Here is a 17,156-nt window from a genome sequence, read left to right on the forward strand (position 1 = left end):
ATGTGATGAATAGGACATAAAAGCACTATCGACTTTTGTCGCCAAGACTTTTCTTTAAATAAGTAAACACATACATATATACATATGTAATTTCTAAATATATGACAAATTGTGAGTAACCTTATTAAGGAACATAAGTGTACTAAGAGTGTGTAGAGGACCCCCCTACGTGGGATCAGACACCCAGGGGAGTGAATGTCCCTGGCAACGTGGAATATGACTCCCGGGGAGGAATGTAGACCCGGCATCGTGGGATGGAGAACATCTTCTTGACCAAAAGGGGGATGTGAAAGGAAATGAAATAAGCTTCAGTAGCAGAGAGATTCCGAAAGGAGCCGAGAGGTCACTCTGGTGGGCACTCTTACGCACACTTTAGACAACCCTTTTTAGGTTCTAAAGAATTGGGGTAGCTGGTGGTGGATACCTGAAACTATCAAACTACAACCCAGAACCCATGACTCTCGAAGACAGTTGTATAAAAATGTAGCTTATGAGGGGTGACAATGGGATTGGGAAAGCCATAAGGACCACACTCCACTTTGTCTAGTTTATGGATGGATGAGTAGAAAAATAGGGGAAGGAAACAAACAGACAAAGGTACCCAGTGTTCTTTTTTACTTTAATTGCTCTTTTTCACTTTAATTATTATTATTGTTATTTTTGTGTGTGTGCTAATGAAGGTGTCAGGGATTGGTTTAGGTGATGAATGTACAACTATGTAATGGTACTGTGAGCAATCGAATGTATGATTTGTTTTGTATGACTGCGTGGTATGTGAATATATCTCAATAAAATGAAGATTAAAAAAAAAAAAAGAGTGTGTAGAGGAGACGCCTTGAAGTTCTTTGTTACGTGAGAAAGGAATCTACCTGGAAATAGTGGTTTCTTCTGGAGAGAGAACCTGGGAGATTAAGGGAAAAGCGCTTGAAGGAGACTTATTTTTTACTGGTTGCCCTTTTGTTCCTTTTAAAATTTTATATCATGTGCATGTATTATAATCATTTACAAATCAATAAAGTGAACTACATTTTTTAAAAAAAGGCAAAGGGTCCTCCAACAGGACAACGAATTATCATCCCTTCTGGAGGAGAGGGCTTATTGTTTGTTATTCAATTTGACAGTGTGTATTTTGAAAACTGAAAACAGATTTTTAACAAAAGGATGGTCATACTTAGAAACAGTGGGATCTACACAGCTCACTTTTTAACAGGCAATTAAGAAAAGCTCACAAGTCTTAAGAAAAAGGTGATGAGGAGAAAAATGTGCAGCCGAGACAATTTTCTTCCTGAACTCGAAATTTCCGTATTATTTGGGAAAATACCATAATTATTCAATTTTCTAGTTGAATCCATTTGACCCAATTCCTTGGAACACCAAAGTTCTGCAGGGTCTTTGAGAATCACTGTTCTAAGCCAATTTTATAGGATTTGGGGCTTCTGAAGTGGATACCACTGAGCTGTGCAATACGCTGCAATCGACTTCCTGTGGCATGAGAGAGTCTGATTTGTCCATCCCTTAGACCTGTCGCTGCCCATCTCTTCCTTGACCATCTACAACAGACTGGGCATGGGTTCGAGGGATATTGGAGGGTGGGTCTATGGAAGCAAGTTAGGGCTTGTGGACGAATTACCCAGGACCTCAGAGGAACTGTAGACCATGGGCTTATGTCCCTCTGCCCCCTGGGCAAGGCCGTCGACAACCTCAGGTGGACCGGCCCAGCTGACGTTTTGCAGGGATGCAGGAGGGCCTTCTTCCTGAATCTAATCATGCAGAGACATCAGACAAACCCAGGTGGAAAGACATTCTACAAAATAGTTGGCCTGTTTCGTCAAAAGTATCAATCACAGAAGACAAAGTGAGGCTGAGGAGAAACTTCCAGAAAAGTACACTACGAGGTAAACCACTCGTGCAATCCTCAATTGAATCCCAGATTGGGGAGAAAATGTTATATAATACATTCTTTGGATCATTTGGAAAATTTGAACATGTGTTGTACATTAGATAATTGTATTGTGTATATGTTAAATGTCCTGAATGTGATAATTATATACATGAGAGAACAAGAGAAAATAAATGTGGCCACGTTAGTGAGGAGACAAAGAGCATGCAGTAAACCAGGAAGATTTAATGTGAAGAATTATTAACTAGTAAAAGAGGATTGGCTACTGTGAAGTAAAGAGAATTCTAAAGACTATAAGAAGGAACACATTTGGAAAGAGCACTGCCTCCCCAGCCAAGGCCCAGACACAGACCGCATTGGAGAAGGTGGGATTGGAGCCTGGTGGAGGAGCTCGCTGCGACTGGCAAACAGGAGCTTGCCCACTGGGGTGCCCGGGAAGCTAGCGGTGTGTGTGCGCGCGTCTGTGTGTGTGTTGGGGAGTGGTGCTGCTGAACCTTCTGGGAAGCTGCCTGCATGGTGAGCTGTTGAACTTGCTGGGATTTGGCCTGGTTGGAACTTGCCGGGAAGCCACCTGCAGGGAAAGCCTTGGCTGGAAAGCTGGTGGGGGCAACCATGGGGCTCATCAGGGAGCTGCCGCCAGAGGTGCTGTAGAACTTGCTGCGGTGACTGCCATGGTCTCAGGATGGCTGAGCTCCACAGGAACAAGGAGAGGAAGCCACCTTCGACCCAGACTGGCCAGCCTCTTCCTCGTGCAGTGGGCCCTCTACCGACAGCTGACCCAGGGGCCAGCCGGCAGAGGAGGGTGACAAGCAGGGCTCGGGAGGATTCAGTTGAAGAGGCAGTGTACTGATCACTGGCACCGTGACGAGATGCTAAAGGGGGTGAATCTGGGTGAAGGTAGGTAGGAACTCACTGTGCTATTCTTGTGTTTTATACTATTTGTGAACTCTTCTGTATGCTTAAAATTATTCCTAAAAAAAAAAAAAAAGAATTTCAATCAGCGGAAATTGACAAAATAAGACATCAGAAAGTATGGTATTTTTTATTTTAAAAATTGCATTGGGCATGCTGAGCCCTCTATAACGGGACTTGCCCTTATGAGGCTCATTACTGCAAAGGAGAGGCTAAACCTGCTTATAATTATGCCCAAGAGTCTCCCCCTGAGTACTTCTTTGTTGCTCAGATGTGGCCTCTCTCTCTCTAGCTAAGCCAACTCGGTGGGTGAGTTCACTGCTTCCCCCCTACGTGGGATCTGACTCCCAGGGGTGTAAATATCCCTGGCAACATGGGATATGACTCCCGGGAATGGATCTGGACCCGGCATCAAGGGATTGAGAACACCTTCTTGACCAAAAGGGGGATGCAAAATGAAACAAAGTCTCCGTGGCTGAGAGATTCCAAATGGAGTCAAGAGGTCACTCTGGTGGGCACTCTTACGCACTATATAGATAATCCTTTTTAGGTTTTAGTGCGGTGAAATAGCTAGAAATAATTACCTGAAACTATCAAATGACAACCCAGTAGCCTTGATTCTTGAAGACGATTGTATAGCAATACAGCTTACAAGGGGTGACAGTGTGATTGTGAAAGCCTTGTGGATTGCAGCCCTTTTATCCAGTGTATTGATGGATGAGTAGAAAAATGGAGACAAAAGCTAAATGAAAAATAGGGTGGGATGGGGGGATGATTTGGGTGTTCTTTTTTACTTTTGTTTTTTATTCTTATTCTGTTTCTTTCTGATGCAAGGAAAATGTTCAGAAATCGATTGGGGTGATGGATGCATGACTGTGATAGTACTGTGAACAGTTGATTGTACACCATGGATGATTGTATGGTATGTGAATATATCTCAATAAAAATGAATTTAAAAAAAAAGTAACTGACCTAAAAAAAATGCATTGAGCTCTAGAAGACTATTTGATTATAGAGTTTGATTCTTGTGGACTTTAAAGGATTTTTATTTCTTTGGGCTTTTAATTCACAAAGGAAACCCAATTTTATTTCAGACTAATTCCTTTAAATTTTTTGTTTGCAAGGAGATTGAATTTTAGACTTTAATATTTCTCCCTGGGTAATTCACAATGGAAGGTGGTTTATAGTCAGTGTGGAGGCCCCAAGGGGACCTGGCAAATAAGTGGCAAAGATGAGGCCCAGATCCCAGTTCTCTGATCTGTGCTCCTTTTTTTTCTTCCAGCCATTCCACACAAGAAACAAAACCCCAAACTTGGTGAATGTCTTTTGTTGTATTATTGTTGGTTACCTGTAGCATGCTCATGCACTAAGAAAGCAACATCAAATGCAGAGAAAGCCGTTTACAATTATGCTTATGAAAAATAATTAAAATTATAAGAAATTATAAAAAATTGTAAGCACAAAGAAGTGAGACCAACAGAAGCAGAAAACAAAATGGCATGGGCGGCAAGACTGCAACTATTTCAAATCCCTAAATCGTAAGAGTTATAAAGCAAAGACGGGCTCGCGAGACTCCATGACGTTGATAGTGGCTATCTTTCCCACACAATTAAAAAAATCTTTTCCAGATTCCCTGTGGCGTGTTTTACTATTATAATCTGGTGGTGGGGGTGGGGGTCTCCTCCTTCTAGGCTATCTTAGGTATCCTGGTTTAGGGACTCTTTTTAGACAAGAATACCAGGAGAAATGCTTTTGTCACAAAGATCTTCATTTGACCATTCTGCATAATTAGACATTTGAAATCGTCTAAATGTTCATGAAAAGAGAGGGACAAATAGCAGACCATGTGTTGCTTTTAGGTCTTTTATTTCCTTTCTCCCTTCTCTTTCCTGTGGGGGACTCAACCCTGGAGTCCCCAACACCCCCCACCCCCGGCAGAGGCAGGTCACCCAGTCCTGCCCACCCAGATCCAGGCCTTGACTTGGGTAACGTTCAGGAAGAACCGCCCTCCCCCGACGTCCCCCCTGGGAGCACTGAGCTGGGAGAAGAGCACCCAGGGGTGCTGGTGCCATCTGGCCTGCGTTGGCAGAAGCCTGAGACGGGAAGCCAGAAGCCCAGGGGTATCTTTTTGGTCCTCTGGATGCTGACACATGGGTGCCCCTAAACTTCATAAGTACATGAGCCAATAAATTATTTTTGTTACTTAGAGTTTGAGCTGTTTGGGGACACTTTAAAAGGAATGAAAGAGCGATGACTAATACAGGCCAATTAAACGATCACACACACAGAACATTTTGTAACATAGAGAAGAAACACAGCCTATAAAAACAGAGCAGGGCAGTGAGCGGTAGAAAGTACTGTTATGGGAAAAGAGCAGGACAGACAGTGACGGATCTGTGCGCAAATGGAGGAATTGGGAATGAGAGGAGAAGAAGACAGTGGACTGCAGAAAGGTATTATTTTAGAGCGCAGCGGAGGAGGTCCCAGCAGGCGATCTGACAACCTGCCAAACCAGCATTTTGACTCCCAAAGCCGGGAAGCCCCAGGGAGCAGGGAGGCCCCAATGCCAACCAGCCTCACTCTTGGTCTGGGCACTGTTTCTTCCCCCCAATTTTTACTTTCCTGATTTTTCAGAAATTGCATTGAATGTACACATACTACTTTAAAAATAGCTGGTAAAACAGATTATAAAAGAAATTTTTTTTAGGGAGGTGAACTGGGGCAGCCATTGAGTTCCTTCAGGGCCTAAGAAGGCGGTGGGAGGATGCAGAGGGACTCCTGGGGCTCCCCTTCCCCGCAGGAATCTGGACGAGCAGGTTCCAGTGACATCCTGTTGTGTGTGAGTCTGGGGTCTCAGCCATCGGTTCCTGCCAGGGTGGGGGAGGCAGCAACGAGTGAGGGAATGGGGGGTGGGAGCCATGAGGAAGTGAGGGGGGGTCGGGTTGACCTCCAGATCTCTGTCCAGCAAGGGCTCCTGGTGTCCTCTTCAGAGGTCACGTCCCCACCCAATGGAGGGGCGCACTGGGACCTCCCCTTGGGGAAGCCTCCAGGCATCTCCTCACCCCCACTGGCCTTCCCACCCCCTCCCTGGCCCCTTTTACTCTGCTCAGAGGCACCTGGCTAGCGTGTCCTATTGCTCTCCTCAGCTCCTGCTTCCCCGGGCCTGGCGGTGGGCAGAGACAGGTTCTCCATGGCTCCCTGCAAGGATGACTCAGAGGCCGTGGTTTCTTCGAAGAGTTTCTGTAAAGCAAACAAAATCACCCAACCCGGTAAAGCTACAAAGGCCTGAGACGCAGCATGGAAGGGGAGTCAGACTTCTGGGGTCTGTAATCCTGACTCGACCACCACCGAGCTACCAGAACACGGCCAGTTGCACAGCAGCCGTGTGTCCTCTTCTGGAAAGCTGGGAAGGCCCGTTTCCCAGTGCTTGGACCTTGAGGAGCATCCAGCAGTGACACAAGGCACGGCCAGTTCTATCTCCAAAGTGTTCCTGATACCATTTGGACCTCCGGGGGCCACTGTGGGCCCCATGTCCTCAGGAACAGCCGTGCAAAATTCACTCACCCCCAACTCCCTCGACACCCTTTCCGTAAACCTTGGTCCCTGTAAAGGCTCAGCTATCACCTCCCCCCTCTCCCTGACCCCACCCAAGAGGGAAGCCGTGGCCTCACCTGCTGCAGCTTCTCATGGTATCGGGTGAGTTCCGTCAGCTGCGTTTGCAGCTGGCGAGCCCGGGCCCTCAGCTCCTCTGCATACTTTGCACGTGCTCCTCCCTGCAGTTCCTTCCAGTTATTCCAGACAGTGGCCGCGTCAACACCAAGCGACAAGCCAGCGAACAGATTACTCATCAAGCGTGCATTTTTGGTCATCAACAGTACGGTGCCATCAAAGGCCTTTTCCATCTGCTTCATCCTTCGGGCCGAGACCCGGCCAGTGATCAGGAAACGCTTGGCAGCGGCGGTCAAGCGGGGGTGGGCTCTGGTCATCCGAAAGGCACGGACGTTCTTCTTCATGTTTTTGATGGTGTCACCACAGTTATAAGCAGCTTTACCGGCCGCCATGACACAGGCTGCCTTCTCCTCGGCCTCCCTGGCCTCTTGGTCACGGGTGGGCATTAGGCCGCTGGCCTGAGTTCGGACTTTTTTGTCATGAGAATATTCCAGAAAGTTGGTCAACATGCTGGTGACCCCAACGATTGCCCCCAAGCCTTGACTAGAGGTGGAGAGCACCAGGCTTCCTCCTGCCGTTGCCGGAGCCAGGACCACACCCATGATGCCCATGGCTGCAGACACGAGGCCGAGGGAGCTGGTCACTATGTTGGTCTTGGTGAATATTTGGTGGTTTCTGTCGAAACCATTTGCAAGGTCATGGAGAAATCTGATGCCCTCTTCCAGCTCCTGTTTTTGGATGGGAAATTCACCCAAAAACATTCTTTCTCTAGCTGACAGATCCCCCTCTTGTAGATCTGCATCTTCACCTGGAAGAATGTCATCCATGTCCCTGTGGAGGAGTCACATAAAGATTTGACTTCAGCCACTCCCCACTCCAGATGGGAAAGCCAAATTCTTAGTCAGGCATGTGGTTTTTCTAGAAGTCCTTATCAATGCCAACTTGGACACCTCCATTCCCCCTGATCTGACCATGAAAAATCCGAGTGCCACTGAGGTCAGCCTTTGTAAAAAGCTACATGAGCAGAAGAGACAAGTAAGAGAGGCATCTGGAGGGACAAGTGGGGAGTGACCTCAGCCTTGGCCAAAGAGGTGGGGAAGGCAGTAGAGTCCTGAGGGATGTTTTCAGCCTTCTACAGAGAAACCGAACAACTGTCACCTGGAGAGGCAAGGAGGAAATGCTAAAATCCTAGTTAAAATAAGGAACCTTGGGACTAATGGAGGGAAAGATGTGGGGAAGTAGCAGACAAAGGAGACTCAGGTATTGGGCAGGGAGTTGCTCCGTATGTAGAGGTGAACCAGAGGGAGGAGAAGGCCATATCCTTCAATGCACCCATCCCTGGGATGACCTGGCATTTGGCTACTAAGAATGTGCCTTTGCTTCTATCAGGAGCTGTCTACAGAGAGGGCCAAGACAAATTGTTACTTATATTCTGAATATTCTCCTTGGTGCTCAGCCAGCTTTACATGACCCCCTCAAGCAGAGGGGATTGCACCCAGGTCCCTCTTTCCCCTACACTTCACGAGAAGCATTAAGGATCTTTGCCAGCCCAGCTGCACTTGGCCTTCCTGGGAGAGCAGCCTCAGGGAAAGCAGCTCAGCTAAGGGCAGAGCCCACTCCTGGCACTGCCCAGTGCCGAGTCCCACCAGGGCTTTTCCTCCAGGGTGCTGGGGAGGCCTGGAGAGGACAAGTTCACTGGCCTGAAGGAGAATGTCAGAGTTAGAAGGAACTCTGGGGAGTATCCAAGCCACCTCTTTTAATTTTCAGAGGGAACCGAGGCCCAGAGAGGAAAGGGGACTGGCCCAAGAGAACCCATGAAGCAGGGATAGAGCTTTGGGGGTTCAGAACTCTGGGACACTCAGTTCTTTCTGCTCTTCTTTCCTTTCTCATCTGTCAGATGATGTCAGGAATTCCTCCCAGAACTATATTGTTATTCTTTAATCTCTTTCTGTGTCTCTCTCTTTCTCTACATACACACACACACACACACACACACACACACACACACACACACAATTCCTCAATGAAAAGATTATATATCAAAAATACCACCAAGGAAATAGTTTAGTGTTAATGGATTGATGCATTTAAGCCCAATTATCAGTTAACCAACAGATGACAGTCAGTTTGCAGAGCAGGAGGTCCCCAAGGGTTTCCAGGGAGAAGGGGTGGGATGAAAGCAAGGAGGGTCCCCTTGTCGAGGAACCACATTTACAGGTGTCACATCTTGCCCACCCCAACCTCTGTGTCTCCTCCAGTTGTGTAGGACACAGAGAAGCAGTGAGCAGACAGGTAGCTGCAAACACTGACAGCACCACTTTGCATTAACTACAAAGTTTTATGTTTTTAACATGGGTGCTATCTGACGGAAGCTTGGCTTCATGTGATTCTGAATTAAACCAAATCCTGCAAATACGGCCATATCTGCGGTGGCACATCCTGTATTGGGCAGCAGCTCTTACTGGCGTAATACTGCAATCAAGTGCTATGAGATACTACAAATATCGTTTATCTAATTCACTCAGCATATGTTTGTTGATGGCCCACAGTGTGCTGGAGGCTTTGATGTTATATCTGACAATTACTGATAATTTGACTTAAATTCATTAACCCATTCCTTGGTGATATATGAGCCCAAAAGACTGAGTTCCTATTGGCTGATGAAACTAACAGAGGTGAGGCCCTAAAGTGGGGCAATTTTTGCTCCTAGTATCCTCTTGCCCAGTGTCACATGCCTGGATAACTCTTGGCTTACTCTCCAAAATATTTAATTTAGACCTGTGAAAAAAAATTTTTAAGGAGAACGTATCTCCATATGTACAATGGAGATCAGTGGGAAAACAGGGTCCCCTTTATAGCTAATGTTATTGGAACACATTTGTTCCACATCATGAGGATGCCTGCAGCATTTCAACAGAATTAGCCCTTTCCCCAAGGATGCAAGCCCTTTGTATTACCTTTCTGAGTCAATACCAGCCTCATATTCTTCCTCATCCTCATATTCGTCCCCTTCCTGGTTGTCCAGCTGATTCTGGGGCACCAAATCCATGCTCATTTTGTCCACAGCAGAATTAGAGATGCTCCTGTGAGTCAAATGATTTTCTGGGTAGGAATATGGAAAACAAGTTTACTGCATATATCATCAAACCTGATGAAATTCAAGTGTGAAAGGATTTTAGATCATGCTAGGATCAAAATAGCAACAAAGTATTCATAATGGGCTAAATATTTATGAACGATTGTCTTTAGATTTTTGAAAGCATTGTGGGAAGATGACAGCAGGAAGCTCCAGGAATCAGTCCCTCCACCCAAACAGCTACTGAACCAGCAGGAACTGTCTGAATCAACCATGTTGGAACTCTGGAGTCCAGTGGAACAGTGTGCAGCATCCAGGGACGAGCTGAGGAGGACACTGGTAACGTGTGGGCCATCTCAGTGAATTTCACCCTCCCTGCAGTGGCTAAAATCGACAAACGCTTAGCCAGACTGACAAAGAAAAAGAGAGAGAGGACACAAATAACTAAAATCAGGAATGAAAGTGGGGACATTGCTACTGATCTTACAGAAATAAAAAAAGGATTATAAGAGGGTACTAAGAACAATTATTTGTCAAAAAATTAGAAAACCTGGATGTAATGAACAAATTCCTAGAAACACACAAATTACATAATCTGACCCAGTAACAAAAGGAAAATCTCGACAAACCTATAACAAGTAAAGAGATTGAATCAGTAATTTAAAAACTCCCAACAAAGAAAAGTCAAGGTCCGGATGGTTTTACTGCTGAATTCTACCAAACATTTAAAGAATATTTAGCACCAATCCTCCTCAAGTTCTTCCAAAAAATATAAGAGGAGGGATTATTTTCTAACCTATTCAATGAGGCCAACATTACCCCAATACAAAAGCCATATAAAGACAGCACAAGATAAGAAAATTAAAGACCAATATCCCTTATGAATATAGGTGCAAAAATCCTCAACAAGATACCGGCAAACTGAATCCAAAGCATATTAAAAGGATTCTACACCATGACCAAGTGGAATTTATTCCAAGAATGTAAGGATGGTTCAAAATCAGAAAATCAATCAATTCATTAAGAGAATGAAGGAAAAAAACACTTGATCATTTCAATTGGTGCAGAAAAGGCACTTGACAAAATCCATCTGTTCAAGATAAAAACATCAAGAAAACTAGGAACACAAGGGAATATTCTCAGCATGATAAAGAACATTTATGAAAAACCCACAGCAAAAACCCCACTGAAATCTTTCCCCCTAAGATTGGAAATAAGGCAAGAATGTCCACTGTTACCACTGTTATTCAACATTTTACTGGCAGTTCTAGCCAGAACAATCAGGTAAAGGAAAGAAATGAAAGGCATCCAAATTAGAAAGGAAGAAGTAAAATTATCCTTATTGCAGGTAACATGATCCTATGTATAGAAAATCCCAAAGAATCCACAAGAAAGTCACTAGAAATAATAAATGAATTCAGCAGTTTCAGGATAAAATGTAAATATGCAGAAGTCAGTGGGTTTTTATATCCAGTTTTGAACAATCTGAAAAGGAAATCAAGAAAACAATTCCACTTACAATAGCATCTAAAAAATTAAAATACCTAGGACTAAATTTAACCTAGGAGGTGAAAGACTCATACACTACAAAACATTGCTGAAAGAAATGAAATAAAATGTAATAAAATGGAAAGATATCCCATGTGCATGGATTGGGAGGCTTAATATTGTTAACATTTCAAAACTGCCTAAAACAATCTATAAACTCAATGCAATCCCTATCAAAATTTCAGCAGCCTTTTTTTTTTTTTAAGAAATGGAAACGCTGATCCTCAAATTCATATGGAATTGCAAAGGACCCCAAATAGACTAAATAATCTCAAAAAAGAAGAACAAAGTTGGAGGACTCACACTTTCTGATTTCAAAACTTACTACAAAGCTACAGTAATTAAAACAGTATGGGCATAAGGATAGACATATAGAATTCTGTTCTCAATGGAATAGAATTGGGAGTCCAAAGATGAATCCATTTTTATCACCTTCAATTTTTCCCTCTTAGAAATAATACCCAAGGGCCACCAGTGTGCTCACCACATTGTAAACCCACCATACAAAGGGATCGCAGGCTCTACTGTGCATTCAAATTAGACAAGACTATCCGCCTCTTGGCTAAAATGAGAAATCCAGGCAGGGGAAAAAAAAAAGGCTTTTTCTTTTGCCTAGGGGGAGAGGAAGAGGAAAATTGGAGAAATCCATTTCTGATTTGATGAAGTCACCTTCCAAGTGTTTTCATTTTGGGGGTGGGAGGTTTTACAGAGAAGTCAAGCACAGCATTATCATCAGATCAACAAATGACTAAGTAAGACAATCAATCAGAATTACAAATTTCTTTCAAAGATCACTTTTGCAGCATAAGATAACAACTTACAAGGCACCTCTGTACATGTTCTATTCCCCAGGACATACTGATAGCATGAGAGCTGTGCACAGGTGCTGGCTGGGGGTTCAGGTGGGGCTGAAATCCTCCCCCTGACAAGCAGTGAGAACTGGGGTGTGGGCAGGTGGTCAAGGGAAGGGGGGACAGTGTCTATCCGGAGAAAGGGGAATGTTGGTTGGTTGATCGAACGAAAGTGCCATCTTCTGGGTCCGCTTGAGGGGCAGGGCATGGGCGTTTTCTAATAGGCCCTCAGGCACCCAAGACCCAGTAGTGGCTCTGCTCTAACTTATATTTTAAAACGATCACTCTGGCTGGAAAATAGACTATAGGTTTGCAAGGCAGGAAGCAAGGAGAACGGTTAGAAAGTGATTGCCAAAGTCAGAGCCAGAGGCGATGGCCTGGCCCAGGCTGGACAGAGGGGTGGTGAGAAGCCACTGGATCTGTGGGAAGCCCCGGGGACTTACCAGTGGACGTGGGACCTGGGAGAGTAGAGTCAAGGATGCTGTCAAGGTTTGGGGGCCTGAACAATTGTTACAATGATGATTCCACTGACGGACATGGGAAAGGCTGAGGTTTTGGAGGGCAGGGTGGGTGGGGAGCCTCGGAGTTAAGTTTGGGTCATGTTAAGTTCGGGGTGCTTGTTAAACGTTCAAGAGATATTGGGTAAGTATGGATATGAGAGTTGAAAGGTCAGGGGCGCGTCAGTGTGGTAAGTAGCTAAAGCCTCTGGATTGGATGAGAACCCCAGGGAGAGAGTAACACAGAGGCAATGTGTGGTTTAGGGTTGCACCTTGGAGCATTCCAACACTCAGAGCCTGGAAGGAGAGGAGAAAGCAGGAAGAGGCGGAGAAGGAGACACCAGTGACGTTTGAGGAGAACCAACAGAGGGTGGTATTTGGGAAGCAAAGTGAAGGAAAGTTTGAGGATCATCGACCCATCTCTGGGTATCTCTGTATTTCTGGGTCACTTTGTTTCCCATATTTCTCTTACAAATGCAGGTATCACTGGATTCTGTTTCACCCTCCAAGGGAAATGGCTGCCCTGGAGGAAACCGTCCCTTTGCAGATCTGAGACCTTTCTGTTGTCACAATGTTCAAAAGGGTGTCTCCGCTGTTTCCCACGACCAGGGCGACAGGCTATGCTGGCTGGGAAGAGATGTTATTTTCCCCTCCCAGAGGAGCAAAGCGACCTTATAATTAGAACAGAGACAGCACAGTTAAGTGGATTCAAAGCTCCCCTCTTGCCAGTTTTGTGATTTCAAGAAAATTAATTCACTGCCTTAAGCCTCCCTTTCCTCAGCTGAGAAATAGGTAGGAAAAATCCTGCCTCAAGAAATGTTAAGGGTCAATAGTTCCTGCATTTGTCACCATTATAAGTGGGATGAAAATCTTCTGCTCAAAAGAGAAGACTCAGTCGATCGGAAAGCAAAACCCAACAATACGCTTCCTATAAGAGCTACATCTAAATCAGAAAAGCTGAAAAGAAAAACAATGAGCAAAATCACACCAGGCAAGGGTTTATGAAAGGGGAACACAGGCTATGGATTGCAGTTGTGCTCACACAAATCTACACACGTGCAAACACTGCATAGACTTAAACACACGCAAACGTGAGTGCAAATGAAACTGGTGGATAGTATCAATGTCAATTCCTAGTTGTGATCATTGCACGAGTTATGTGAGATATTACCAATGGGGAGGAATTGGGTAAAGGATATACGGGAGCTCTCTGTATTGTTTATTACAACTGCATGTGAATTGTCAAAGGACTAACTGGAGTCGAGTGGCAGTTCACTGCATTTTATTCAGGACAACCAAGATTGCTACAGCAAAGAAACCAATCACTTACAAAAGCAAAAGCTTCGAGTTTGCAGGCAGATTCCTAAACAGAAAGAAGGAACCTGACCAGGTTTCGTTGAGTGGAGCAGGAACCCGTCAGTCTTATAGGGTAGGGGGAGGTTAATGGATGGGGAGTGGGGGTGGGGGTGTGGTGGTGGTGGTGTTATTTTTAATTTGACCAGCTATGCTCACCTAGGAGCATAATTGTCCTTTTGGGGTGGAGCCTCTTGGTGGGGACTTTCTGAAGAGAATGTCTGTCACATAATTTTATGCTAGTTAGGGGAATTTACTTTTGTATGGGTTCTGAGAAAACCCAAGAGCCATTTTTTATTATATTTATCAGAATCTACAATTATCACAAAACAAAAAGTTAAAAAAAATCATAGTGTGTGATAAGCCATAATTTAAACAGTCTACTTTAGAATGGAATCCGGGTGGCTTAAGATGTTCTTTTTTTTTACCGTGAGTAATGCATCAATACTTCCTTTTTGTGTCTGTTATGTGAGGGAGTGGAGGTGTGATTCCAGCTGCTGTGAGGCCAGAGCAGCGGCTCTCAGCCAGGGGTATTTTTGCACCCCATGGGGCATGTGGCACTATCTGAAGACATTTGTTGTTGTCACTTATAGGGGGGTGCCAGTAGCATGTACTGGTAAAAACCAGAGATTCTACTCTACATCCTATAATGCACAGCACGGTCCGCACAACAAAGAATTATCCAGACCAGATGTCGATGGTGCTGAGGTGGAAAACTCTGGTTTAGAGCCCCATTCTTTACTGCCACCCTACGATATCTCCCTTGTTTTTCCTATCAGTCCTACCGTGAAGGGCAAAGGTGACATCCAGGAACTGTCTGGTCTGATCAGGCCCCGTCCGCCCCCTTTTTGACCTTCTCAGAGGATGTGAGAGGACTGGGAGGTTGGGAGAGGGATGGAATTGACCCCAAAGAATTTGAGACGTTATTTTAATTTGAGCGCTTATAAAATATCCACAACAGTCTGTATCTGGTTGCTTGGAGAGCCTTTAATTCCACCATATTGTCCCCGGAAAGCCAACTCTCTTAACATGCACTCAAAGTAAGAAGTTTGCTGCTCTGAAAATACAGCTTTGAGATAAACCCTCTAAACTTGATCACCAACTCCCCCTGCCCTTCCTCAAATGAACCCAAATAAACTTACATTCTGCGACACCTCATGAGTTTGCTTTCAGTTTCAAGACAACTCACCCAGCCACCTTTTTTTCCTCTGAGAAGATATCACCCCCAAACCACGCCGATTTAGAAATTCCAGGGAAATTCCTGTGGCCAAGGAAGGCTCCTCCGTCTCTGTGTGGGCTCATCAGCCCCCCAGCCAAGGGAGGAGAAGATGCAACTTGTTCAATGAGTCATACCACACTCTCCAGCAAGTTTCGCTGAAACTTCAGACAGCCCCATTAAGGAGTGTTTCCTGTCCCGACTTAGCAAGGAAAGAAGTTGAGCCTCTCAGTTAGTAACTAGCCGGACAGGGATTTGAACCCTGGTTGCCCTGACGAAAGCTCTTTATCCTGAACCAAGATGCCTTGTCAGCCCCTTCACAGAGCCCAGAAGCAGCCTCCCTCCCTCCGCCGCCTGCCATCCCGCCTTGTCCCACGGAAGACGGCAACTTCTGCGCTCACCAGTCTGAGGGCCCCTGCTCAGCCCCCGGGCCGGGATGGCCGCGCTGCGGTGGTGGAACGGACGCGAAGTGCAGCTTCTCCGGGCAGTTTCGGGAATGGGAAGCGGCCCGAGGCGCTGCCAGCTGGCTGTGAGCAGGGATTGCACAACCAGGTTCAGCTTAAGGGCTGCACAGAGCCGCCACGGAAGTCTTCCTGGAAGACATGAGATTGTCGAGACGTGGCTAACTGTTTCACTTTCCTTTTTGCTTCTTTCTCTAAGAAGTTCCAATGCAGTGTGGGTGATACCTCAGCCAGACAGCCTGAGTTTCCAAGCCTCTTTTCGGCCGTGCAGCGGGCAGTATAAGGCGCTGTCAGGGTCGTGCGAGGGTTCTGAAGTCCAACAGATCACTCAGGGCGGCGTCAGCTCGAGCTGGTTCTTCAGCTGCCCGCTGCCTCGATTCCCCATCTGTAAAATGGGGATAGCAGGGCTCCTGTGGCATAGAGCTCCGGCGAGAAAGGACGCCGTGCCTGGTGTGAAACGGGCACCCCACAAATGAAGCTGTGGTGGCGATGACGTTTGCAAAATCATTTTCCCACACCCTGTCTGACCTGATCCTTGTGACAATCTGATGGAGCACTAAAGGTCTACTATTTTTTGTATCTGTGATTCTGAAACGCAAAATGCTGTCAAAACCAAAAGCTTTTTCTTAATTTGCTGGGTGGCAAAACTTGGCCTGACCTGACGTGCACTTATTAGTGGCTTTTATGTAGCCCACTTAATGTGAGTATTCCTAGTTTCACAGCAGAAATGCTAATGTGTTTGATGAAGAGGTGCTTCTGGGGGGTATTACATAATATATTATAGCTGCACCCTATTATCTTTCTAAAAAGCCAAAAAACTGGGAACTCTGAAACATGTGTGACCCCGAGGATTTGAATGCAGGACTGTGGACCTGCATCTCCATTTGACAGATGAAGAAACGGAGACCTAGGGAGGGGAAACGGCTTGCAAATGGTCCCAGAGCTAAGAAACAGCAGAAGCCATCCTAGACTCCATGTTTGTTGCAATGAACCTGCAGTGTGGTTTTGGGCTTAGATATATGGGTCTCTCCCAACATCTGTGTGCAAACTGGGGTCAGGGATGAGATGGTTTTGTTCATATTTATATGTCCACAGGGCCCTGGTTCCTCTCCCCACTCTGACCTGTGGCCATGTTGGGGTAATTGCTTTGCAGAAGGCATGGCCCACCCTGCCAGCCTCGTCGCTGCGGAAGGTGGAGGCTGAGGCTGACCGATGTCCCCTGGGCACTATAAGAAGGGATGAGGGGCAAGAAGACCTGGTGGGTGGCCAGAGCTGGGACTCGTGGGGTCCCTTCCAGTCCTGGCATCCTGGACTCCAGGATCCAACCCCTGGCCCAGCCTCCCACCCGTGGGGAGCGGCTGGGGTGGAGATGGCCAGTGGGACAGCCACACCCTCCTGGCCTCCTCCCTGCTGTTTCCCTGGCACAGACACAGATGTGGTGGTTGCCCCTCAGTCTAGATGCCGTAGGGACCAGCCACCAGGCCGGAGGTAGTGTTTATCCCAATGGCTCCGTGAAATAAAAGCCCCAAGAGATGCTGTGTGGGGAAAATGTTGTGTAGTCAGGTATCTCTGTTATACACATCAGAGACTCGCAGAATTTCGGTTGTTCGTGACAACAACCCAACAAAAAATGGTTTATCTTTTGCAACCCCAATTAGTAACGTAGGCATACC

The 17,156-nt window shown here is 45.9% G+C and overlaps 1 protein-coding gene across 6 annotated transcripts; it reads right to left on the reverse strand.

The window, feature by feature from the left end:
• Nucleotides 1-1,282: 1,282 nt before the first annotated feature.
• On the reverse strand, nucleotides 1,283-15,819 carry LOC119542366 (apolipoprotein L6-like). Of its 6 annotated transcripts, none has more exons than XM_037847064.1 (5): nucleotides 14,996-15,818; nucleotides 9,439-9,564; nucleotides 6,484-7,312; nucleotides 5,929-6,052; nucleotides 1,283-2,871 (listed from the first exon to the last, which is right to left on the reverse strand). In XM_037847064.1, exons 1-4 carry the CDS (start codon nucleotides 15,106-15,108, stop codon nucleotides 5,933-5,935), a joined length of 1,188 nt encoding a protein of 395 aa, XP_037702992.1. In that variant the 5' UTR covers nucleotides 15,109-15,818; the 3' UTR covers nucleotides 1,283-2,871; nucleotides 5,929-5,932. The 6 variants fall into 6 exon arrangements, with proteins under 6 accessions (XP_037702992.1, XP_037702991.1, XP_037702996.1 ...); XM_037847063.1 differs by having other exon boundaries at nucleotides 5,914-6,052; XM_037847068.1 differs by having other exon boundaries at nucleotides 5,914-6,052; nucleotides 15,424-15,814.
• Nucleotides 15,820-17,156: the final 1,337 nt, after the last annotated feature.

This window comes from Choloepus didactylus, chromosome 8 (genome assembly GCF_015220235.1).
Source record: "Choloepus didactylus isolate mChoDid1 chromosome 8, mChoDid1.pri, whole genome shotgun sequence".
Classification (NCBI taxonomy): Eukaryota; Metazoa; Chordata; class Mammalia; order Pilosa; family Megalonychidae; genus Choloepus; species Choloepus didactylus.

What these genes read in the sequence shown, in the direction of transcription:
- LOC119542366 (XM_037847064.1), bottom strand. Translation starts at nt 15,108, where the DNA reads ATGAGCCCACACAGAGACGGAGGAGCCTTCCTTGGCCACAGGAATTTC. An exon ending in GAGGAAAAAAAGGTGGCTGG is followed by an intron (nt 9,565 to 14,995) that starts GTGAGTTGTCTT and finishes TTTGACTCACAG; the next exon opens with GAGCATCTCTAATTCTGCTG. An exon ending in ACCATGAGAAGCTGCAGCAG is followed by an intron (nt 6,053 to 6,483) that starts GTGAGGCCACGG and finishes TTTGCTTTACAG; the next exon opens with AAACTCTTCGAAGAAACCAC.